The sequence below is a fragment of the Tupaia chinensis genome, unplaced genomic scaffold (assembly GCF_000334495.1).
Source record: "Tupaia chinensis unplaced genomic scaffold, TupChi_1.0 Scaffold143609_1, whole genome shotgun sequence".
NCBI classification, from domain to species: domain Eukaryota; kingdom Metazoa; phylum Chordata; class Mammalia; order Scandentia; family Tupaiidae; genus Tupaia; species Tupaia belangeri.
In genome coordinates this window covers 268,202-293,441 of record NW_006203455.1, presented here as the reverse complement: position 1 = coordinate 293,441, position 25,240 = coordinate 268,202, and the positions used below count along the sequence as shown (strand labels likewise).

Here is a 25,240-nt window from a genome sequence, read left to right as displayed (position 1 = left end):
TCTGACCAGGTAGAAAGAGAACAGAGATGTTCCTAATGCAAAGGATAAAGTTCTGGAAGAAGCATCAAGTTTCACGGTGCTGAACTAGGACACAGGGAGCATAAGGAGATAGCATAGTATATGACTGTCATGTGTGTTCTTTTCCCCCTGCCTCTCACCGATACTCTTGAAGTTTATGTGACTTGTGAACAATGGCATCTGTGGCTCTCAAAGCTCAAGAGACCACTGCTTCTCTACACCTAAGCCTTTGTTTGAGTCTAAAGTCAGATCAGCAGTGCTTTGATGCAGAGTTGAAAATGTGGGCATCATTCTGTGCTCAGGTGCAGTCTAGCTGGTGGGATGGAAAGGCTCTTTGATTTGTGTTCCACAGTCTTCAGGCGAAATTCAGGTGTTCTTCAGTCGCTGTGTCAAAGGTTGATGAGAAATTGGGAAGAGTGCATCTACTAGTGAAATTAAATTCCCTAGGGTCACAGATAATAAAATGTAGTCACTTATCTTTGTAACAGAGATTGCCAGAGACAGCTTGAAGGTGTTAAGACGCTGAAGGTGAAATAAATTGATCCTGTGCCTCTTGAGATAATTTGGGCCAAAGGTAGGAAGTTGAGGAACATCTGGTTTGAAAGTTAGACAAGTGACTTCCATGGGGAGCCTCACTCTGAGAACACCTTCATTAGCAACCCCTTGAAACTTATTAACAGGGTGGAAACAGCTCTGTGTCAGATTACCTTATATGGGAAAGGGTCCACTTTTAACAGCATCTCCTGAGCAGTTTTGAGATCGGAGCTGGTTTAGATATACCCAGAATAATTTAGCATTTGTAAAGTACATCTAATAGAATACACTGGAAAACATGGTAGAAGATTGAGGAATTAACCTCCAAAATTGCACCAAGTTTCACAGACACAAACAATGATGGAAGACTGAGTCAGCCATGAAGAAGGCAAATTTGTCATTCCCATAAAAGCATTCCTCAGCTATCCTGAACTTTAATTCTGCATTCCTTCTGTGGATTTTCATTTTGAATAGAAAAATCTGGGACTAGAATTGAAGATCTTATAACAATATATAACCATCATCTAAAGAGGCCTGGCATCGTGAGTTGTGAGTTGTGATTGTAAATACTTCTCCAGATTAAAATTCCCACAAATCACATATTATCGAATCAGTTTCCCTACTTGCTAGTTATTGTTATGAGAAGTTAACAAAAGTTATGGTAATTCCTTTCCAGAAAACCAATACTTTATTTCCAGTGTTAATGGTGGCAGGGAAAGCTGCACAAGTAGTAAAAATAATCCAAAAGCTAGGTATCTAATAGCTCTTGACCTCTAAATCCCATTCTAATGGTCACTTGCATTCATGATAATAGAATGTGAGGACATATGCTAAGTCTGTCAAAGAGAATCCCAAACCACATGCTTAAGTATGAACTAAATATCCTGAGCTATTTCATAAATATGTCAGAAATGTTTTGAAGCAGAAGGAACACTTTTAGATCCCTGAAGTTTTAATACAACATTGCAGACTTAGTTTTTAAAATTTTACTTATTATTATCATAATCTTTCTTATATTAAATCACATATATCTTTACAGTGTATTACATTTCTTTTTCCAGCACAATTATCATGCATATCAGTCAAGACAAAGACATTACTTTTGGTTAGATTTATTCCTAAATATCTTATACTTTTGGTGGCTATGGTAATGGGGCCTAAGGAAGGACATTTGGAGGATGGATATGGAGGCAGAGAATTGACGGGACGGGAAGATGTGGTGTTATCTGTTGAAGGTATTTTGATCAACTGGACTGGGGAGAAATGTTCACATATTGAAATGTTCATTTTGTAAGTTAAATTATGTGATTGAATGTATATAAAAATTTTTAAAAAGACATTACTATCAACATCACCATCATCATCAAAAAGCTTCATTTTTTTCAGATTATTATTATTATTATTTATTATCATTATTTTTAAACATTCAATCACTATATATCATTTGGCTTGTATAAAGAATTTACTGAACATGAAATACGTCTCAGACCAGTCCAGTTGAGAACACTATACACGTCATCATCAACAGGTAATAAACCATTTCCATGTGCCAGCAATGTCATGCCTCTCTATTTGTTCTTTTGCTATCCTTCTCGAAATATTTGAGGGCATAAAAGCAGTGAAAATAGTTATGGATGCTGAAGACAGTGTGGAATGGGGGCGGGAGGAAGAGGGGAAGAATATAGAGGACAGTCTTAATTTAATGAGTAGAACTTGAGTAACCTGACTAAAGGAATATATCCTCTAAATTTATGTAAGGGTACAGAAAAGTTTTGCAATAGGAAAAAAAAATTGGGGGACCAGCACATGCCATAATGGTTACATCACTGGATTCCCACATGGTTGACTGTGGTTTAAGTCCCAGACCAAACAGCGTAAAACTCATGCCAGGCTCATGTGTGTACATGCCCAAAATCCTGAGAGGAGAACAGAAGAAGGGATTGTGGCGTGGCTATCCTTCCAGGGAGTAATTTCTTACTTTCTGTCTCTCTGTCTCTCCAGTGAGTGCACATGTGCTATAGCAAAAATCTCTCTTCAAAAAAATTGTAATTTGGCCAACAACGTCTGTCAGTATAAGTAGTAACCCAAAGCATTGTTATTTCTATTTGCTAAAAATAAATACAAATGTTTCTTTCTAGTCATATATTTAGACAGAGGACTGGCTCTCTGTATTGCATTACTGAAGGGTTGTTTTCTTTAAAATTCTTCTTTACTCTCCATCATTATTGGGAACTAAAGCATGATATCCAAGAAGTCTTCTCATAAATAAAGCTATCCTTTAAGACTGAACACAGTAAAGCATTAACATAATAAATTAGTTAAAATAGCTACTATTGTCACTTTGTGTTCCCTTTGGATCCTTTACTATGTTATTGCCCTTACTGCCTTCTAACTAGTTATTTTTTGAGTCTGTGTCTGAAGAGGCTAGGAGTTCTTCAAAAGCTGGACATTTCCTTATTCATCTCCATGACCTCGCATCGCTACTTCTCCTTGATTCTCTAGTGTCTGGCAAAGTGATCAATAGTGTTCAATACATGGCTATGGAACAAAATAACTAAATGTAACAATATAGCTAGCTTATTCAAAAGTTCAAGAGCAAATTTCTTTATTATAGAGAATGTGAACTTTTTAAAATTAAATATTTTATTTAAAACAAAAGTTTCCCTCAGTAAAAGGTAAGTCATAATAGAATAAATCAGAATGACCACAGAAGAGCTACAAAGACTCTATTCTAACCAAATGAGGTTCATCCTATCGCTCCTCAGTCATTCTACAATTCTCAAACATCTCCATTGCACATCGTCAGTCATGGACTATTTCATAAGACAGGAAATAACTATATTTAGTAGTCTACTTTGTATTTTCCTAGGAAGGCCCTGACTTTCTAAGTATTGCTTTTCTCAGGCAGAATAAGCACAGCTATTACTAAAAATTACAGTGGTAGAGCCAATTAGGCCTTTCATCTACAAGTACTTTGCTTGTGATTGTCACAATTAAGATACAACTGTATTTTTTAACTAGAATGATTTTTATCTGTTGGGTTGTGGAGAAAATCATGATGTATTTTTGCATAGAAAAATACACCATGACTTTCCCGATGACCTATTAGCAGTTCCAGAAAACTTAACATGTTTAAACAACAAGGAAATGTATGGGCACTGGATAGAAATATTGAAAGTCCAGCTGGAGGGTAGCTGGAGAGTAGCACAACTTTATGGATCCAGTTTTTTTCACTTTTTGGTTCTCTGTCTGTGAATACACCATAAGCTAACCTTATCCTTAAGATGAAATCAAGATGGCTGTAGCATTCCCAGGCCTCCCAACCATATAGGAAAATAACAGAAAAAAAAAAAAAAACCACCAAAAACTGTTCTTTCCTGTATTTTCTCTTAATATGAAGAAAATATACCCCCCCAAAAAAGAAAATGTTTCCCAGAAGCTTTGCAAACTTAATCTCATCTCACACTTCACTGCCCACTAAAGAAACAATCTCATACTCAGTGATGTGCTATATCCTGAAACTGAGCTCATCCCTCCAGTCACATGACATCTGTACAATACGGGGGTTTGATATGAGTGTCAAGAAGAAGACCATCATTCCCAACCATATCATCATTACCCTAGGACTATAATGTAACCCCCAGAAACAACGCCTGATACTTTTAAAGATGAAACTTTTTCTTTTTCTTTCTTTTTTTTTTTTTTTTTTGAAGAGGTTTTTGCTATAGGGCACATGCACTCGCCAGACAGACAGAGAGAGACAGAGAGACAGAAAGTGAGAAATCACCCCCCAGGGGGGATGGCCACACCGCAATCCCTTCTCCTCCATTCTCCTCTCCGGATCTTGGGCACGCACGCACACACGCCCAGCGTGAGTTTTAAGCCACCGGGTCTGGGACGCGAACCGTAGTCAACTACGTGGGAGTCCAGCGACATAGCCATTACGCTAAATGCTGGTCCCAAACTTTTTCTTTTGAAACATATCCAAAAACAACAAAAAAGATTCAAGGAGGAATAATAACCTGGATCACATATTATAAAATATTTGTCAAACACTATAAAATTTGGGTAAAAATAAAGGAGGGCATTGGAAAATGTCAAGTACTTTGTCAGATCTCAGGGAAAATAGAGATGACCTAAAATAGATGCTACCATCCACAAAGGCCCATCTAGAGATATTGTGATTAGAACAAGATTTGGGGGACCATCAGATGGCATAATGATTATATCGTTGGACTCCCACATAGTTGACCACAGTTTGGAGTTCTGCACCTGGTGGCTTAAAACTCATGCCAGGCTTGTGTGTGTGCATGCCCAAAATCCCAACAGGAGAATGGATGAGATGGGATTGCGGCCATCCCCCTGGGAGTGATTTCTCTTTCTGCCTGTCTCTCTGTCTCTGTGTTTCTCTGGTGAGCACACATACTCTATAACAAAAAATCTCTCTAAAAAAAAAGAACAATGTTTGGCTGTATGCCAGATAACTGGAATGGCTACAGGAAAAGGAGGTGATGTGTTTTGACAGAGATTGGTAGAACTAAGGCCCACACTGAGGCGATCTAACCAAATCTCTGAATGGAATTTCTAAAGAATAAAACAGAATATGAAAGAAAGAAAAGGTATTCAAAAATAGAAGAAAATGCTTCTGGAATAATTGATTGATCAAATCCATAGATTGAAAGACAGAACTTAACCCAGAAACAATTATAAAAAATAATCAGCATTAAGCTGATTCTTATAGAATTATGAGTCTTCAAGAAAATAATAAAATAGGGGCAAGCAGTTCGCATAATGGCTATGTCGCTGGATTCCTATGTAGTCAACTGCAGTTTGAGTTCTGGACCCAGTGGCTTAAACTCATGCCGGACACATGTGCGTGTGTGCCCAAGATCCCAACAGGAGAATGGAGGAGAAGGGATTGCAGCATGACTACACCCATGGGGAATGATTTCTCACTTCCTGTCTCTCTGTCTCTGTCTTTTTGGTGAGCGCATGTGCCCTATAGCAAAAAACCTCTCCGAAAAAGAAAAATAATAAAATGAAGCTTAAACTCACCCACACAGAAAAACAAGTTTCTTAAGGGGCAGAAATAATTGCAACTACCTCAGAGAACTTTTGTCAAGAATAATGTCCTAAATAAAGGATTTATATATACACCCTTTTTTTGTTTTTGAGAGGTTTTTGCTATAGGGTCCGTGCACTTGCCAGAGAGACAGAAAGAGACAGAGAGACAGAAAGCAAGAAATCACCCCTTAGGTGGGATGGCCACGCCGCAATCCCTTCTCCTGCGTTGAGCTCGGGGGCCACCCACCCACACGTGCCCGACGTGAGTTTAAGCCACTGGGTCTGGGACTCGAACCGCAACTGAGTACATGGGAGTCCAGTGACATAGCCATTATGCTAACTGCTGGTCCATATACACACTTCTTAAAGGAAATAAGTATATTCAAGAATTGAGGAATATTTTAAGGAAGTGGAGTTTTTCTTTGGATTGAATGCTGTCAGAAGCAGCAGTAATTTTGTAATAATTCTTACCTAAAAGTTCAAAAGAGTGATACAGAACTGAAGTTGTGACTGGTAAAGATTAGCAGTCACTCATACTGGACAGAACAGGGAGGTACTTGATCATTTTTGGACATATTTTTGCCTGAAAATGGGTTTGTATGAAATTATTTATGTTTTTTTTTTTTTGAGGTGTTTGCTATAAGGGCACGTACGCTCACCAGAAAGACAGAGAGACAAAAAGCAAGAAATCATCCCCGAGGGGATGGCCAAGCCACAATTCCTTCTCCTCCATTCCCCTCTTGGGGTCTTGGGCATGCATGCACACGTGTCCGGCATGAATTCAAGCCACTGGGTCCGGGACTTGAACCACGGTCGACTACATGGGAGTCCAGCCACATAGCCATTACACCATCTGCTGGTCCCTAAATTATTTATGTTCCATGAGGGGAATATCGTTTCAGCTGTGAGTGCCAGGTCAGGTCCTGGCCATCAAAGGTGTCATGCTCTTACTCAATGTTTACAGTAGGAAGTTACATTATTTCTGTGAATGCTTATGTTGTGTCTTGAAAATTTTGGTAATCTCAGGAACTTGAACCCTACAAATAAAACTGGTACTGGAAAGTTACTATAATGGGCAAATGTGATTTAAAATTTTATCATGTTATGTTTCTGCTCGCCTAATTTCGTGAATGTGGGGTCATGCAGCAGCAGTTATAAAATTATTATAATAGCCATACTAAGAGCTGTCATTTACTGTACCTAATATGTACCAGACATCGTTAGATGATCTATATTTAGACTCTCTTTGCCTGTCCCCAAACACAATAAGGTAGCTGTAATTATAGATAATGAAAGAGAACCTCTAAGAGTGCACATAAATTCAAGGTCACACATAAAAGAAGCAGTGGAGACGTGACACATTTCTACATCTGACGACCTTAAAATTTCATATAATTTCTATGGAGAAATGTTAATAAGGTGTCAGAAGTCTATTATTTTCTATTGTAAGTCTATTATCAAACAGAACAGGAAATGCTGAAAACAACAGCATAAAAAGTAGCAATGACAGTATAAAAACTAAATTTTTGTTAAAAATATTTAGAATTATTTATTATTATTATTATTATTATTATTATTAAATTTGGTACAGAGCATGTGCATTCACCAGAGAGAAAGAAAGAAAGTGAGAAAGCAAGCTGCTAGGTCCAGTACTCAAATCGCAGTCGACTATGCAGACCTTCAGAGCCTTAACCACCATATCACCTGCTGGCCCCCCATTAAAAGACTTTTGAAATTGCCTCCTTCCCAAATGAAAATTTTTTTTCACCTCAAATTTAGTGGAGTACTTGATATCGGCAGAATGTTTTTCCCATTGTCATCTTGTTCTTTCAGCTGATCCCAACTAGCTTATTTGGAATGAATTTCTTCTTTCCTACATTTCTAGTGCCTTTGGTGGGTAAAATCTAGGTAGCACATTCCTCTACAGCACAGTGAGGAACCCTCATATGATGGCGTATCATAGAGAATAAAGTTCTGGACCTAGATAACATCAGAAAGCCCTCCTTTTCTGATCCTTTTTGTTATATGGTCTGACAAATGGGAGGACGAGGCAAAATATAGTCATGTTTTTGGCTGACAATTATTTTAGATTTCCTTTCTTGATTGACCTTTGAATTAGAACATTGCATGGTAGACTACAATAAAACCAACAAAATTTCCAAAGAATTAGATCACCAAGGAGGCTTTATCTTTTATACAGTTTAGCCCAGGGTCCAATAAACAGCCATGACTACTAACAGAGGGGTTGAATTCTTAAAGTTATAGCAAATTACTTTTCCTGGGTTATAAATCTCTGGTTGCCCTCTCGAGTACTGAAGAAATGTCAGAGGAGAGATGTGAGTTTATACTGAATTAGGATAGAATGAAGAGGTAACCTTGTTTCATAGGTCTCAGTCTTCCAAGAATCTAGTTTGACCTGAGAGAAAGCCATTTGTACTAGAGGAGACACTTCAGGCTGGAGAGATGATAGTCTGACTCCAGCCAATGCCTGAATGAGCCCCTGGTTTATACAGAGCAGAAGAAGGGGAAAGGATGAGAGATGAGTCAACTCAAGACTATGTCAACCAATCAACAGGCACAAGCAATGTTTACTTAACTGGCCATTGAAGTGGATATCGATGTATAAAATTTTTACAGAAAAGCAAAGTTTTTGGGCATTGTTTTTGGTAAAATTTTTCATCCAGCTGTTGCCTATCTTTCATTGTGACCCAATGGCAACACTTATCCAAGATCTGAAAAGCAATGGATTAATTGCCCAATTCAATTGACCACAGGAGTCTAGATCTTTACAAGGCTTCTCTTGTTGATGATTTCTAGAAATCATGAGGAATGCTTGCATGGTCCACAAACTTGTCCTTACTATACACTATCACCACCTGATCCCTTGATAATCTCTGTGTCTCTCCGCACTGCCACCTCCTTCCATTCACCACTTCCCTCAAGTGTGGGCATGGAACTACCCCTCAGTTCTCGAAAGCACAGTTAAGACCAGACGAGCCTGCTTTTCCAAATCTTACTGTTGGCTTGGTAACTACACAAGAAAATTGAAGTACAGAAACTTTTAAAACAATGATTTAAAGCTAAGACATGCCCAGGTCCCTAGCCCATACCCCATCAGAGTCCCATATTAGTATCTCTATCTTTAGGCAATTTCCTTCTTTCTACTTCAAGTGCCACTGCCAATCTAACCTTATCTCCACTACCCAGTCTAAGTCATCAATTCCTCAGAAGCTTCCTCTTACTCTCAGGCTCAGTAGAGCTTCTGCTGAGATACAACACCTCCCTCAAGGGGACCAAGTTGTCATTGGGCAACTCATCACCCCCAATTCTTAGCACTTTAAATGTGGTCCACAAACTTGTCCTTACTATACACTATCACCACCTGATCCCTTGATAATCTCTGTGTCTCTCCGCACTGCCACCTCCTTCCATTCACCACTTCCCTCAAGTGTGGGCATGGAACTACCCCTCAGTTCTCGAAAGCACAGTTAAGACCAGACGAGCCTGCTTTTCCAAATCTTACTGTTGGCTTGGTAACTACACAAGAAAATTGAAGTACAGAAACTTTTAAAACAATGATTTAAAGCTAAGACATGCCCAGGTCCCTAGCCCATACCCCATCAGAGTCCCATATTAGTATCTCTATCTTTAGGCAATTTCCTTCTTTCTACTTCAAGTGCCACTGCCAATCTAACCTTATCTCCACTACCCAGTCTAAGTCATCAATTCCTCAGAAGCTTCCTCTTACTCTCAGGCTCAGTAGAGCTTCTGCTGAGATACAACACCTCCCTCAAGGGGACCAAGTTGTCATTGGGCAACTCATCACCCCCAAATTCTTAGCACTTTAAATGTTTTTTTTTTTTGCTATATCTTTGCATAAAGCTAAAACAGATGTTTCCCTAATACCCTCCCCCCAAAAAAGCAATTTTTCTTACAGGAAAACTCATATCTAATAGCAGTTTCAGTTTTGTTGTTTTTTTTTTTAAAGAGAGATTTTTGCATAGAGCATGTGCACTCGCCAGAGAGACAGAAAGCAGAGAGTTGAGGGGTGGCACATCACAATCCCTTCTCTTCATTCTCTTTTTGGGATTTTGGGCATGCATGCACACATACCTGACATGAGTTTTAAGTCACTGGGTCCAGGGCTTGAACCACGGTTGACTACACGGGAGTCCATTATGTCACCTGCTGGTCCCATAGTTTCAGATTTTTACCTCAACCCTGTCAAAGAATATGGGAATCTAGCCTAAGGTACAGATCCCTATTAAATGAGGCATAGGCAATATATTGTTGACATTACCACAAGTGCTAGCCTCTCCAATGTTAAACAAAACAAAGGACTGGCCCTGTAGCCTAGTGGTTAAGGGAGCTGAATCCCACAAATTGTGGTGCAAATCTTGGCCCCAGTGTGCCCTGTGCCACAAATTCCCCACAGGATGAAGACATGGAGGAGGAAGGATTATTGTGTGACAATATCCCATTGGGTGTGCTTTCTTCTTCTCTCTTTCTCTTTTGCAAGCAAGCATACCCTCTGTAAATATAAAAACAAACAAAAGCAGGGTCTAGCAAGTGGCATAGTGGTTAAGGCACTGGGCTCCTATGTGACCAACTGTGATTCAAGTCCCAGTCCTGGTGGCTTGAAACTCATACCAGGCATGTATGCAAGTGTGCCCAAAATCTCAAGAGGGAAAAGTGGACAAGGGATTGTGGCATGGTCATCCTCCTGGGGGGTAATTTCTTGCTTTCTGTCTTCTTGCCTCTGTCTCTCCAGCAAGCGCACATGCCCTATAGCAAAAAATTTCTATCCAAAACAAAAGCAGTTGATCCTGTCTGTTAAATTTTAAAAAATGCTTATTTCTCCCAAAGTCCTCATTTCCAGAAATAAAATCTCTGTGGGAGATCCCTTGGATCAGAATAATGTCATATTTCTAATATTATGGGATTACATTGATTAGTTACTAAATAATTTAATGACATAAAGCTGCTTTCTTTTTCCCCAATGAAAACAGAAATATATTTCACTCATCCTTAATCATATAGTAGGAGGCTCCCACGGATCCAAGAAATGGGCCCTAGTTGTGTCTCCTTAGTGAAATTAGTACCACTCGAAACCATGGTCTCTTGTTTCAAGTCACCACCTCAAAAATTCTGTCACCCAGCCTCGTCTGATCCTTCCATTTTACCAGAAGCCTTGAAATTCTTAAGCAGTTATCTCTGCTTTTCATATTTCTTTTACTTTTACAAATGAGCTTGGAGTTGGGTTTTGCCAATTTCATTCAATGTGGCTGTGTTTATTATTAATGGTGTAACTCTCTTTCTGGCCATCTGTACAAAGTTATTTTCTCATGCTCATAGGTTCTATTTCCCTTGCTGAGAAGGCCATTTCCTTGTATTTACATGATTCCTTTCTCCTAGCCTATTTCTCCATAGGGTTTTGCATCCTGGCCTAGTTCTGTACAACAGGGTCATAGCCCCTAGATTATTCATATGTAATCCCTTCTTTGTTTTCTTCTGATATCCTCTCATCTTCCCTCCACTCCCATGGCTACCCAATACTACCCATTATAACCCTGCAGACAGCTGACAGTCCACAGACCAGTCTGAAATGTGTCTAGACCAATACAGTACCTAAAGCTACAACAACTTTCAGACTTCTGAAGTAATGGGAGGCTCTTATTCCATTTGCATTAAAATGTTGTAACATGGCTTCTGTTAGGTCTCCTCCTATTTCTAAATTAAAAGTACAGTTAGCCATCTGATTTCACTGGGCTCCACAAGGCTGCCTGTTAGGTTCTGCCTTCATTTAAAAAAAAAAAAAAGATTTTTGTTCAGAATTTCTGTTTAACTTATTGCCATGTTAAATGTAGCATGATCATACATGAGTGCTGTGTGGGAAGGGAGCTAGACTAGCGGTCAGAAAACCAGGTGTTAATTATGACTTAACACTCACATAACACAGTGCACGTAAGCTCTTCCACCCCCTCAAATCCTTGTTTTTCATCTTTAAGGAGGCTAATACTGGTCTCACACAGATTTGTAAAACTTCAATGAGATTATGAACCTGGCATGTAAATTCTCAAGTCTGTTGGTTATAATTATATGTAAGGATATCTCACATGGTAATAGGAAGGTTAACTGAATGTAGTCAAAACACTTCTAGGTAAAAGATCTAATATGTGCACAACAGTAAGAGCATATCCACTTTTCAGTCCCATGTATAACTCTTTCCACCAACACAACTTAATATACTGTTCAGAAAAAAAATTTTCTCTCCCAGCTTGTGCAACAAATTTCAATCACATTCAACCAAAAGCCATATCATCATCATTTGTGAAAATAATTTTTGCATACCCACTGTGTTTCAGACACGAGATACTTGATGTTATCATGCAACAAGAGTCATTAAGGAGTTTATATTTTAGAATGACATAAGAGAAGAAATAACAAAGGAGCACAGATTCAATAGAAGCAGATGAGAACACTGGAGGTGGTAGAAATTGTGTGGTTTGGTAGTTGTGGCACAGGGTGCCAACCATCTCCTCCATCAATCTCCCTCCCTGCAGCATTCTTCCTCCCTTCTGCCTCCAGTATTCCCTTTTCTTCTTCTTAGTAATGAGATTGAATTTTAGCTGGGATCCAAAACAGAGACCACCTTTCTCAGGCTCTCCAGTAACTAGGTGTGGTCATGTGACTAAGTACTGCCCCATGCGATGTGAGTGACGGTGGTGTATGCAACTCCAGCCACACCCTTCGGAGGAAGTTGGTTTGTTTTCAACATTCTCTTTTGCCTAACTGAGGCTGAAATATGGACCTGTGCCTTACCGATGCTCTAGCCATATGAATAAGTCTAGAATGGCAAAACAGAAGGTTTCTGACTAATCCCATAGACAAGAGTGGCCGATCCCATCCCATACTGCCTGCCTACTCTTATGAAAAAGGAAAATAAAACTCTGTATTACTTGCACTAAATGTTTTGTATTATAGTAGCTTAATCTGTTCAGTTGCAAAAGGAAAGCTTCATGAGATGCCTTAGAGATTATATTTAGATTAAATAATGAAAAATTGAAGGAGAAAATGAGAATTCTCACCTAAGAAAAAAGCAAAAAATAAAGATATAGATGTAACATATGATATACTTAAAGGGGAATTGGTGGACTGATTTTGTCGAGACTGAAGATTCACAAGAGGGGTAAAAGACAAAGTTCATATTGGGTTTGGGCTAGTGCTTAGTGGAAACACTTAAATAAGTGCTAAGAAAAGTAGAATTCAAGTGTTTACTGGAAGCACTTGAATAAAAGTGAATGGAAGTAAAACTCTTCACAGAGGAAACGTTGCCAATGTCTTGATAAACTATCCTGTCTGAAGGGCACTGAATGGCCAGAAGCAGCTGGCAGAGATACCATCTAGGAGGGGTAAGAAAAAGTAAGCTGAACTGGGATGCCAAGGAAGAAGAGATCAGCAGAAGCTGGTGGCTGTTTGGGTATATAATGGTGGGATACCACAGAGGAGGTGTGATACACAGTGAGGATGCTTCAGTTTCACGTACTCTGCGAGGACAGTAGCACTACCACGAGGAAACAGTCATGCAGTAGATATGCAAATGATGAAAGCTCTGAGATATGTTCAGGTGGAAGATACACAATCAGAGGCATTCCCCTAAGAAGGCTGAAGTCACAGGAAAAGGGATACAGAGAGGCAGATGGAAAACAGAAACACAATACTACTGAAAGTCAAAGGGAGAGAGAAGGCAACTGCAGAAGAGAGATTAAACTGGGCTCCTGGGTTCACATGCTCTCTGCATGTACATTGTCATTCTAGCTTAAAATCTTTTCTATAAAACTGTTTTTTTTATTTCTCCCAGCTGCCAAGACAGTCACTTCCTGTCTTGATTTACACAAACTCCTTCTCACTGGCCTCTCTCTCATCAGTTCCTTACTCCAGACTTTGCCAAATGTTACTGCCAAGTTCGTTTTCTTTTCCTGCTGTTCAGACTCTGTTTCTCCCACTCTGCTTTGGCTTCTCCTCACCTTCCAGCCTCCCTAGGACTCTGCATCTGCTTACAACTCTTTCTCATCCTTCTAACAACCCCATCCCACACCCCACCCCCACTCCTTCCGCTGGCCCTCTCATCTCCTCTGGCATCCTTAACCACCAAATTGAGACACTGATAACTCAGGCCAATCCCCTACGTCATCCTCCCCCACAGACCTTAACTCATGCACATCAATATGGCACTTGCTCCTGCTGCAAAGAATCTCAGCGTATCCACTCCTGATGAAGCCTGCTAGCTCTAATAATCGAATGCAATATGCTACTTTCCCCCAGAGTATACAAAAGAGTATTGCTTGTACTGTACTCTTTCCTGTCCCTATTACCTCTAGGGCCTTATATTGTTTGTTCTGGAAGAACATGATTTCATTACTGTCAGATGATTTCTGTTCCTTGTAAAGCACTTATTGGTGTTACCTTGGGGTGCTGCATAAATAATACAAATCTCACAATGCCTCTCTGATGAGAGGGCTTAAACTCAACGAGTTTGTCCAAAAACACCTGAAGTTTGTCTTTGTAAGTGCCTGGAAGAAAAGCATATCTGTCAAGAAAAAGGAGAAGATTAATGTACAGAGGAAAGTTGTGATGTTTCTATTGTCCCTAATAAATAACACTCACAGAAAAAATCATGCATTTGAGTGAATAAAATTCAGTGGGTATTATAGGTAGCTCAGCATAAACTCCTCTGCAGCTTTGGAATGCTCCTCAAGGACATAAGTTACTGTTCATCATAGAGAGCAGCAGTGTTCATCGCCACCTCTGAACTTTATTCTTGCCAGTTTTACTTAGCACATATACTAAAGAACTTTGGGGGTTTTTGTGAAAAAAAAAAAACTCACCATATAACCTAAAGGATTAATTTCGATAAAATCTATATTAATAAATACAGACAGTATAAAGAATAATAAGCTCTTACATATGCCTCTTAGTTCATGATATAAATAATTGTTACTTAGTCCTAAATTCTCTTCTCAAGAAAAAAAAATACTTGAATACCTATAATTTATCTAAACACACTTGATATTTTCACAAACTGTAGAAGTTGAGTATCAAAGAAAGTCTTATTCCTCTTTTGAATTTTATTTCTTTTAACTGGTGGGGGAGAAAAACCTTTATGTTCAACATCCAAGTTTAATTTTCTACAAGAATCAGAAAACTGTCAAAGACAAACTCTTTTCCATCATACAAATGACTTGATCACAGATAATAAAACTGCACAAACCTCCAAGTCTAAATAACCATGTAAATGGGTTCTCTGTTTTTTGAGACAGATGGTGGATCATAACACTGATGGGTTATGAATTCCAAAAACATTGTCCGCCAGCATATAACAAAAAATGACTGAAGAAGCAGATTAAAATACAGTGAAAGTGAAACCAAAATAGAAAAAGCACATCAATTTTTAAAAGATCAAGAAGACAGAAACCAAGAACATATAGATTATATTAGAACCACTCTGGAAAGAAAATCATTTGAACTGAAACATTATGCTTATGTTAACAGAAGGAAGCTGGAATGTATTTCAATAAGATGAGTAACGCTATTGGCTTCATGCCATGTCATGTCCAGAACGGTGGGAAGTTGCAGCCTACGATGTCTAGCATCCACCTTATCACTTGCTGCTGGCCTACAGGTATGCCCATCATCCATGGTCACTGGCGGGAGCTCATGATCTCCTTATCTAACTCCTAGCTGCAAAACACAAGAATGAATTAGAAATGACTAAGGAAGAGAATTAGCTTCTCATTGACAAGGTCTGTATTCTCAGTAGAACTTAAAGAAACCCGAGATTAAAGCACAGACTACCCTCAGTTGGTAAGGATCAACAATCATAGTTTGTCAAAAGACCAATAATAAATAAACTTCAAGACAGTATTGGGAAAATCTGATGTGGCAAAAGAATCAGGAGTGCCATCATCAACACTGACTCCTTGATAAGTGTCCTTAAATTATTTCACTATATTATTTTTATAATTAATGTACATAATGCCACCTCCCCTGCCTACCTCTGCAGCCTTAGCTCTGACCGATCTGTGTGCCTTTCTCTACACTCCAGTTCTGCTCCCCATCTCTTTAGATGCTTCATGCTCTTGCCTGACTCAGGGCACTTAACTTGCTCTTCTCTCTGCCTAGATGCTCCTCCCCACTAACCAGAGCAACTGCCATTTAGGCTTTCAGACTCTTTAAATGCCATTTCTCCTACTACAGTTTCAACAGAAACGTTCAGATTTCTTTCAGTGTATTTACTCCAGTTGTAAATGTAATGCTTGTGTCTTAGGTAAATGATAACCTTTGAAGAAAGAATACTATTTGGGGGGATTTTTTTCTTCTTTTTCTCTGGAGAAGTCTTTGCTATAGAGTGCATGTGCTCGCCAGAAAGAGAGAGACAGAGAGACAGAAAGTGAAAAATCACCCCCAGGGGGATGGCCACGCCGCAATCCCTTCTCCTCCATTCTCCTCTCGAGATCCTGGGCATGCACACACATGCGCCCGTCATGAGTTTAAGCTGCCAGGTCCGGGACTCGAACCACGGTCTGGTATTCAAACCACAGTTGACTACATGGTAGTCCAGCGACATAGTCATTGCACTAACTGCTGGTCCCATCTTTGGGGGGAGTTTTGAACAAACTATACTCCTCATACTTCGTACAGTATCTGGCTTATAGAAAAACTAAGTCAAGCACATGGCATAATGGTTACATCGTTGTACTCTAACGTAGTCAACTGTGGTTTGAATACCAGACCGGGCAGCTTACACTCATGCTGGACATATGTGCGTGTGTGCCCAAAATTCCAAGAGGAAAATGGAGGAGAAGGGATTGTGGCATGGCATCTTCTCTGGGTGGAGGGGGTTATTTCTCATTTTCTGTCTCTCTGCCTCTCTAGTGAGTGCATTCACTCTGTGGCAAAAATCTCTCTAAATAAAAAGGAAAAAAAAACGGAGTCAATTTTTGGTGAATGAACAGATGAATTAAGTATTCTCTGGATGATTAGGGTGTTACTCTGAACACTTCACAATATTCCTATGCTGTATATGCAGGCACCAAACAATGTGTCCAAAAAGTTCTCTTCAATTATTGCTTAACTTTATTTGCCTCCTGAATCCAGATAAAAACTTTAAGACTTGCCTTGAGCAGATTTTGATGTCAATAAAACTAATTTTGGAGAATATAAGGGCTAGAAGATTCTCCTGATCTAGTCTTTCTGCAGAGGGAAGTGACTGGCCCAATTAATATTTAGTAAAGTCCAGTGGAGACCTTATGGACCATGACAATGAGAGATCCTTTAACACACAGATATGATCAACAGCAAATGACGTAAGGTCTTCAAGAAACCTGGAATGAGTTCATGGAGATATGAGCGTATTATAATCTGCTTTACAAATAAGATTTGCAGATTATTTTTACCTAATGCATTGTGGTCATAGTACTTAGAGAGGAGCCCTTGGACTTGGCAGTAGGATGATTTTAAGAAATGCCATCTTAATGTTTAGTAAAGTCCAGTGGAGACCTTATGGACCATGACAATGAGAGATCCTTTAACACACAGATATGATCAACAGCAAATGACGTAAGGTCTTCAAGAAACCTGGAATGAGTTCATGGAGATATGAGCGTATTATAATCTGCTTTACAAATAAGATTTGCAGATTATTTTTACCTAATGCATTGTGGTCATAGTACTTAGAGAGGAGCCCTTGGACTTGGCAGTAGGATGATTTTAAGAAATGCCATCAAGGTGGGTCTGGAGCAATAAAAAGTCTAAACAACACTCAGAGAGCTAAGGAAAGGTGCTACTGTTGTCAAGTGTGTTGGTGATTTGTTGTGTTACAAATTATGCAAGACTAGCGCACCAAGCCCTGACCAGTCATGGGCAGATCTATCCAGCACAGTCCTGCTCAAAAGTGCATTTCTAAGTAGGCACAGCATTAACACTTATGCATAGTTTTATTTTTGTTCCAGAAACAGCCAAATAATTTGGGAAATACTGCACCTAGATCTTCCTTCTTGGAGAAATACGAAGTACACAGGAATTCTGAACTAAAGAATATTCTTCAGTTCATTTGACTGTGAAAACTTATTTTCTCAGAAAAGATAATGTGAGTCTTTTGCCAATCAGGACAGTGTTTATTAATAGTAAGGCTGCGGTATCAAACAGCCTCTAAACCTCAGTGGCTTAAAATACAAAGGTCGCCTTCTCCCTCATGCTATCTACCCATGGTGGCTGAGTGGAGATTCTGTACTACATGGTCCTCACGTGGAGAACCAAGATATCAGACCAGGCAGCATCTAAGCATTTCTGGTTGCTATGGCAGAAATAGAGTTCTGGATGTTTTCACAATGAAGTATAACAGCCCCAAAGTGATGCCTAACTGCGGAATTATGGCTTATAACTCTTTAGCCAGAACTAGTCATATGTCCTCTCTCCCCCAACGAGAGGCTGAGGAAGTACTATCCTAGGAAGGTAGATGGCCAGAAATAATCAGTAAACAGCATCAATAGCAACTAACCCTCTTACCCTGACTGAACACTAATATTCACTGAAGTACAGTTGGGACCCACTGCTGTTCATGGTTTTAAAAGCAAGGATGTATAATAATAACTATTCAAAAATGTTCAGCACCTACACTAAAGTTACGTGACTATACCTACTCAGGAAGAATTGGAAAGCTGATTCCGAAAACACTTATCTGGAGATGTGGGAGGGGAAATCACAAAAACCAATTCTTTTGGAAATTTTTATGAAAACAATTTCTTTTCACTTGAAGTTCCCTGCAGAATTCCTACAATAAATAAAATCATTTCAGCCAATTCCTCACTGTTTTCTCAAATTAAAGTGCTATATGACAGAAAACATAGCTAATTCCACAGCACAGTCTATTTCTGAGTTATAAAAGGGAGGTATGCTGTAAATATCCATTTATACTGTCTTTTGTATATATGTACAAAGAGTTATAGTATCATTAACTATCATAATAATGACAATAAAGTTGGCATAGAATTAATCTCAACAAAATTAAATGTATTTTGTGCTACTATCATAACTTCAGAAAATTAATTCCTGATGAAGTCTAATGAGTCAAATTATCTCATGTGTTGGTATCTTGTTTGATAGTTGGTCTTAACTGTATCACATAATGAACACAATACAAAAAGGCAATGATGATGTTCAAAAATAAGTATCTTGGTTCTAAGATGTTATGACCTGTATACCAAAAAATGATGAAGGCACTTACCTAACTGAATTCACTGTTTCTGTGAGAAATACAGGGCATGTTAAATTCATGTCATTTCCTTGACCACTTCCAAGTTCCTCTCCAATTCTTCCTTATTTATTTACTATGTACAGTTAAATTACCAAACACACATAAAATGCTATGAGCAATGCTTGGTGTATAGTAGTCAACAGATGAAATGGTGGTCATTTACCATTATCATTATTTCATGCCTTAAAAGCTTTATATGTCACATGCCCTGCAGAGATGCTAAAGTGTGATTTGCTTTAACAAATTCAAACCAGTGCTCCCAGGGGAAAGAAAGTCTAATGCTCAAAGCATCTTCTATATTACATTTTTTCTTACTTAGGACAGAACAGTCAAATCACCTCACAAGTGATCAAAGTAGTCAAAAATGTGCTTAGAAGATCCTGCATGTGTGCCTCTAGACAAAAGTCTCCAAACTGTTACCTGAAATGGTAAATGTTTAAATGTTGAGAACATGTTAAAAGTAAACACACACTGAATAAAACAGCCCAAGCAGCCCTACCCTCACACTATATTACCTTCAGCCAGTTGTAAATCTATTGCAACATTACTAAAGTATTTCACTATATATTTTATTTTTATAATAATGAATCTGATATGCTCTAATATCCTTTGGTTTGTCATATATCATCCATACATCATTCATTCCATTCGCTTAAAGCATCATCTTCATGTCCAGGTATTTCTGTTGGTGATTGGTCAATAGAAGTTGAATCTTTATATCTCACAGAACTCAGTTCAGAATGTAGCTCAGTAGTTGAGGCTTTCGCCCCCCAGAAAGCTTTGACAGTCGCCCTGGAGGAAGAAACAAAAAGAAACAAAACACACAATATGACGTGAAAACTAAAATCTAATAGATTTATATTAACATTCTCTTTAAATAGAAGGACTTTTTATTCACAGATCATTGACAGTTTGTGGAATGCCAGCTGTTCTACAACAGTACATGAACTCTCAGATTTACCACAGTGTAATACTCATGCAGATGTTATTAATAGCCTCATCTAAATGAATTAGTAGGTCACAATAGTCAAGTTTTGGAGTTATGAGAACTACACAGGAACAACACAAATGTTCATTAAATAAACTTGGTTTTTGTTTGTTTGTTTTAGCAATTACCACCTAAAATTGTAAATATTACAATTAAAATCTCTTTCATGGGAAACAAGTCATGAGATTGTTTTAAAAAGCATGAGAGATGGGATAGCCTTGGGCTAGCCAATGGCAGAGTGATTAAAGTGGCTGGATCCCATGTGGTCAACTGCATGGTTTGAGTCCTGGGCTGAGAAGCTTGAAAAACATGCTGGGCGCATATGCGGGCAAACCCAAAATTTTGAGAGGAGAATGGAAAAGGGATTATGGCATGGTGATCCCCACCCCATGGGGGTGTTTTTTCACTGCCCTCTCCATCTGTCTCTCTTTCTGGTGAATGCATGCATCCTATCGCAGAATTTAAAGCGAGAGAGAGAGAGAGAGAGAGAAAGATAGGGTAGCCTGACTAGGGTAACCACAAGGGGAAGAAGGGGAGTTGGATCATGTAAGGCACATCACAGACATGGCTTTGCAACTAACTGGATGAGGAAGGGGCAGGCAAAGAGGATACTGATAAGAATGATGATGCGTTCTGGCCATTCACCTACCAATTTATAATGATGAAGATCAATACAAAGATCACAAATACACAGATAATGACTCCAACAGTCAGCACAAAAACTAGGACTGCATCAGTGTCCGCCCGGCTTAATCTTCTCATTTGCAGTTCTAGAGAGAACACACACCTGATGGTTATTACTACTGAAAAAAAGAAAATGGATATCTAAATGGAAACTTTATAACTGAAAAACAAGTCTAGAAAGTATAAAAATAATTAGTGGAAAGAAAATCATTTAATGAACTTGCTTTCACATTTGCTACATCCTTTTGAAACATCCAGAAAAGGAAAGAATCTGACAAAGAACACCTTGCATTACCACCACCCAGATACTATCATTATTATTTTACTATTTATCCCACTATCAGTCCATCTCATTTTTTTTGATGCATTCAAGTATAACCTGTAGGCTCAGCACACTTCCTCCCAAATTCTTTGGCAGTTAGATCATTAACTAGAGTTCAATATCTGTTTGTATTTTTTTCTTTGAGGTAAAGTTTGCATGCAATGAATTGCACAAAGACCTTAAAGGTTTTGGCAAATATAATCACACAAATGTAATCAAATGCTGATCAAAACATCAAATATGAATGCAGCCCAGGAAATTCTCAGGAGCCCCTTCCTACTTAATCCCTGCCCCAACCTCTAGCAGTAACTTCTGTCCTTTCCTTCCACCATGATTAGTTCTGTCTGTTCTAGGACTTCATATGAATGGAAACAGACACAGTGTACTCCCTTGTGTAAGGCATTTTTTTTTCCACTCAGCACAATGTTTTAGAGATTAATCAAGATTGTTACATGTAATTATACTTCATAAAAAATTTTTATAACTGAATATTATTCCACAATTTATTTACTCTCCTACTGATGGCTATCTAGACTAGTTTCCGTTGTGAACTGGTATAAATAAAGCAGCTATGGACACTCTCGTACAAGTCACTTGGCACACATATATTTTTGTTTCTCTCAAATAAATACGTAAGAATTGAATTTTGGGGTCATAGGGTAGATGTATACTTAGTTTTCTAAGAAACTGAGACCTTTCCCAAATCAGTTGTACTGGCTGTCCATATTTTGTGAATATTTTCTCCCACATTTTGCCTCTTCATTATCCTAATGATTGCTTTCAGAGAACTGAAGTTTTAATTTTGATGAAGTCTAAATTATTCAATGTTTTCTTTTATGATTATTTTATGAATATTTTCCAAATTATGTTTAAGAAATCTTTGCCTACTCCTGTATCATGCAAATACTCTCCTATATTTCCTTTTCAAAGCTTTCTGGGTTTAGCTTTTACACTTAGGCCAATGATACAGCTCTAGTTTTGTAGACAGTACATGGTAGGAGTTAGGGCTCATTTTTTCCATATAGGTACCCACACACCACCCTTAAATGGAACATTTTCTCCAATATCTTTCTACTATTTCTTCAGAAAAGCTATTAAAGGACAAAGCCAGTCCTCGTATGTGCAACAGCATTGCTACGGTAAACCTGTGAAAAGCCGATTTACAATCAAGTACAGCTTACTTTGTAAATGACACAGTTTTCTTGTAGCTTTTCCTGGTACCCAAATTCTAGAATCATAAAAGAATCATGGAGGATGGGCCAGCAGGTGATGTAATGGTTAAGGCACTGGACTACCAAGTGCTCAACCATAGTTCAAGTCCCAGACCTAGCAGCTTAAAACTCATACAGAGTGCGTGTGCATGCATGCCCAGAATTCTAACAGGAGAATGAAGGAGAAGGGACTGAGGCTTGGTCATCCTTCCTCAGAAGTGATTTCTCATTTTCTGTCTCGCTATCTCTTTATCTGTATCTCCAGGGAGCACACATGCCCTAAAGCAAAAATTCTCTTAAAAAAAAAAAATTTCATGGAGAAAAGGACCATAAAGATGATCTGATGCAACCATTATGTTATACAGATAAGTAAACCTTGGTCCAGGGAGTTTTAGTGATTTGTACAAGCTATGTTTAACTATTTTAGTATTTAAATTTTGGTATATACCACTCTGTCAGAAATAGTCTCCTCTATAGGCAATCTCGACTACTTATTTTTCTAGATATTTCCATCCTTTTAGCATCAAGTTGTGTAACTTTCCATTTTTCTTCTTAACTGTAGACCGTTAAACTTAATTTAATAATCTTACTAAATATTTTCAAGTATAATTGAGGAATTACATCTATTATTAGTCAACATTGTTGGATTTAAAAATTTTTTTATTTTAAAGTAATTTTAGAGTTACAGAAGGGGTAAGATTTTTTTTTTTTTAAAGAGAGATTTTTGCAATAGGGCACATGTGCTTGCCAGAGAAACAGAGACAGAGATAGAAAGTAAGAAATCACTCTCCATGGAATTTGGCCACACTGTAATCCCTTCTCTTCCTTCTCTTCTTAGAATTTTGAGCACACGTGCATCTGTCCGGCGTAAGTTTCAAGCTGGGTTTGGGACTTGAATTGTGGTTGACTATGTGATAGTCCAGCAACATAACAATTAGACCATCTGCTAGTCCCAAAGGGGTAGGATTTTTTTTTTTGGAGAGGTTTTTGCTATAGGGTGCGTGCACTCGCCAGACAGACAGAGAGAGACACAGAGAGACAGAAAGCGAGAAATCACCCCCCAGTGGGGATGGCCATGCTGCAATGCCTTCTCCTCCATTCTCCTCTCAGGATCTTGGGCAAGCATGCACACATGCCCGGCGTGAGTTTTAAGCCACCGGGTCTGGGACTTGAACTGCGGTCAACTACATGGGAGTCCAGCGACATAGTCATTACGCTAACTGCATAACACAACAGAAGAGAGATGCTAACTGCTGGTCCCCTGGGGTAGGATTTTTAAACCTCAGATAAAAGATACCTTTTAGGACTAATACCTAAGAAGAAATGCAAAATTCATTTTCATCAATCCACTACCCTGCAACATTTGTCAAGAGAAGGCAGAGGATGAAGGTATAAAGATTTGATTTCCTATTGAATAAATTTCCTACTGAAATCTTCTAGTGAAAACAGGTCAAATTTCTATAATCTTACTTTGTAGACAAACTAAGCTTATGCATGTTATCAGTTTCCTAGGACTAACATAACAAAGTACCACAAGCTGGGTGACTTAAACAGAAATTGGACCAGCTCTGTGGCCTAGTGGTTAAGGGAGCCAGATCCCACACAGCCAACTGTATGGTCCAAATCAAGATCCCCATAGCTTGAAAAACACACTAGACACATGTGTGTGCATGCCCCAAATCCTGAGAAGATGGATGCCCATTAGAACATGAGCACATCTGCAATAATCCTATCTCCAAGTAAGGCCACATTCTAAATCCTGAGGGGTTGAGACTTCAATGTTGAGACTTCCAATGTTGAGACTTCACTTCTGAAGGAGTGAAAAATCTGATATAAAAGTAAATTAATGGGAATTTTTCATCAACTAAACCATATTTACCCTAAAAATATTTTAATTACATATTGGTTGCAAGCTATTGGGTGGTTGGGAAAGTCATGACTTATTTTCAATGCAAAAATGCATCATGACTTTCATGATCACCTAGTAGATGACATTGTATCAATATTTCTAGCTGAAACATTTCTTTAATTTCTAAATACCCAAAAGGGTCTGGTGGCATGGTATACCTAATTATCACTTTCAGAAGTATCTGAAAACAATCTGTCATTCACCATGTGCAACTCCCAAGATGCAGAGCTACCCCACCAGCTCTGGATTGCTGTAAGAGAGAGAAGTTAATTTCATCTCAGTAAAGGCCTGACACTTTGCAGTCTTGTTCCAGCTCTTAACTTACACACAAGCAAATGCATGAGTGTGCAGGAGCTAACCAATGAAGAGTCCTTACTGGGACCAGATAGTGGCAACAAAGACTGACAATGGCCCAGACACCTTTAATATTGTAATCTAGGGCCAGTTGAGATATTTTTTAGTTTGATAATATTTCCATGCTCTCTTGCCTTATTTAGAACTTTTTTGAAATTATCCTTTAAATGAAACCTGATATCCCAACAGATAAAAGATTATAGGTTTCACTATGAAGACTTTTTTCTTTGAGTCACTAAGAAGCACACCAAAGAAACCTTAAACAGTAAATAATCTATTTTAAAAAATAACCCACAAACACTTTAATCTGTTTTCATTTCTGTAAAGAGTGTTAGACTTTACAGTATCTGTAGACTACAGCACAAACTCTTTACTTGGGGTTCATGAATAGCACAAAGAAATTCAAAACTCCCTTAAAACTGCATGTAACTTTTGGCATGTTTGTATTTGGTCCTCTCTTCCTCTATCTCTGCCCTCCCAGACAGTCTAGATAGGTCTAGAATCATATTTCTGAAATATTCTAGTATTTTAAGAATCTCTGAGATCCTCCCTTTTACTGAGCCACCTGTGAAAAAGGAGATACTTCTCTTCAGACTCAATAGAATACTCCTCCTCAAACCACATTGCTAAACACAACAGAAGAGCGATGTTGGCAGTCTTCAGTTCACAGCAAAAGGGAAACACACTTGCTCCTAGTCGAAGAAACATTCTCCTAAAAGGTATTTCAGAGTGAATACATCTTCCAATGGCTAGAAGTAGAAGAAGAGCCTCAGATCTGAATAAACCAGGATATATGTCTCCATCAAAAGAACACAGTGACTCCCTTCCATTTCTTGAAAAA

General features: G+C 38.6%; 1 protein-coding gene across 1 annotated transcript in view; it reads right to left on the bottom strand.

Moving 5' to 3' along the window:
- Nucleotides 1–19,479: 19,479 nt before the first annotated feature.
- The window catches only part of SPACA1 (sperm acrosome associated 1), a 26,014-nt gene continuing 20,253 nt past the window's right edge, over nucleotides 19,480–25,240 (bottom strand). The window contains exons 8-9 of the mRNA XM_006164359.2: nucleotides 20,569–20,689; nucleotides 19,480–19,723 (exon numbers count right to left, since the gene is read on the bottom strand). Of these exons, the coding sequence (XP_006164421.1) occupies nucleotides 19,567–19,723; nucleotides 20,569–20,689 (278 nt within the window). The 3' untranslated portion in view covers nucleotides 19,480–19,566. The remainder of the gene's footprint in view (nucleotides 19,724–20,568; nucleotides 20,690–25,240) is intronic.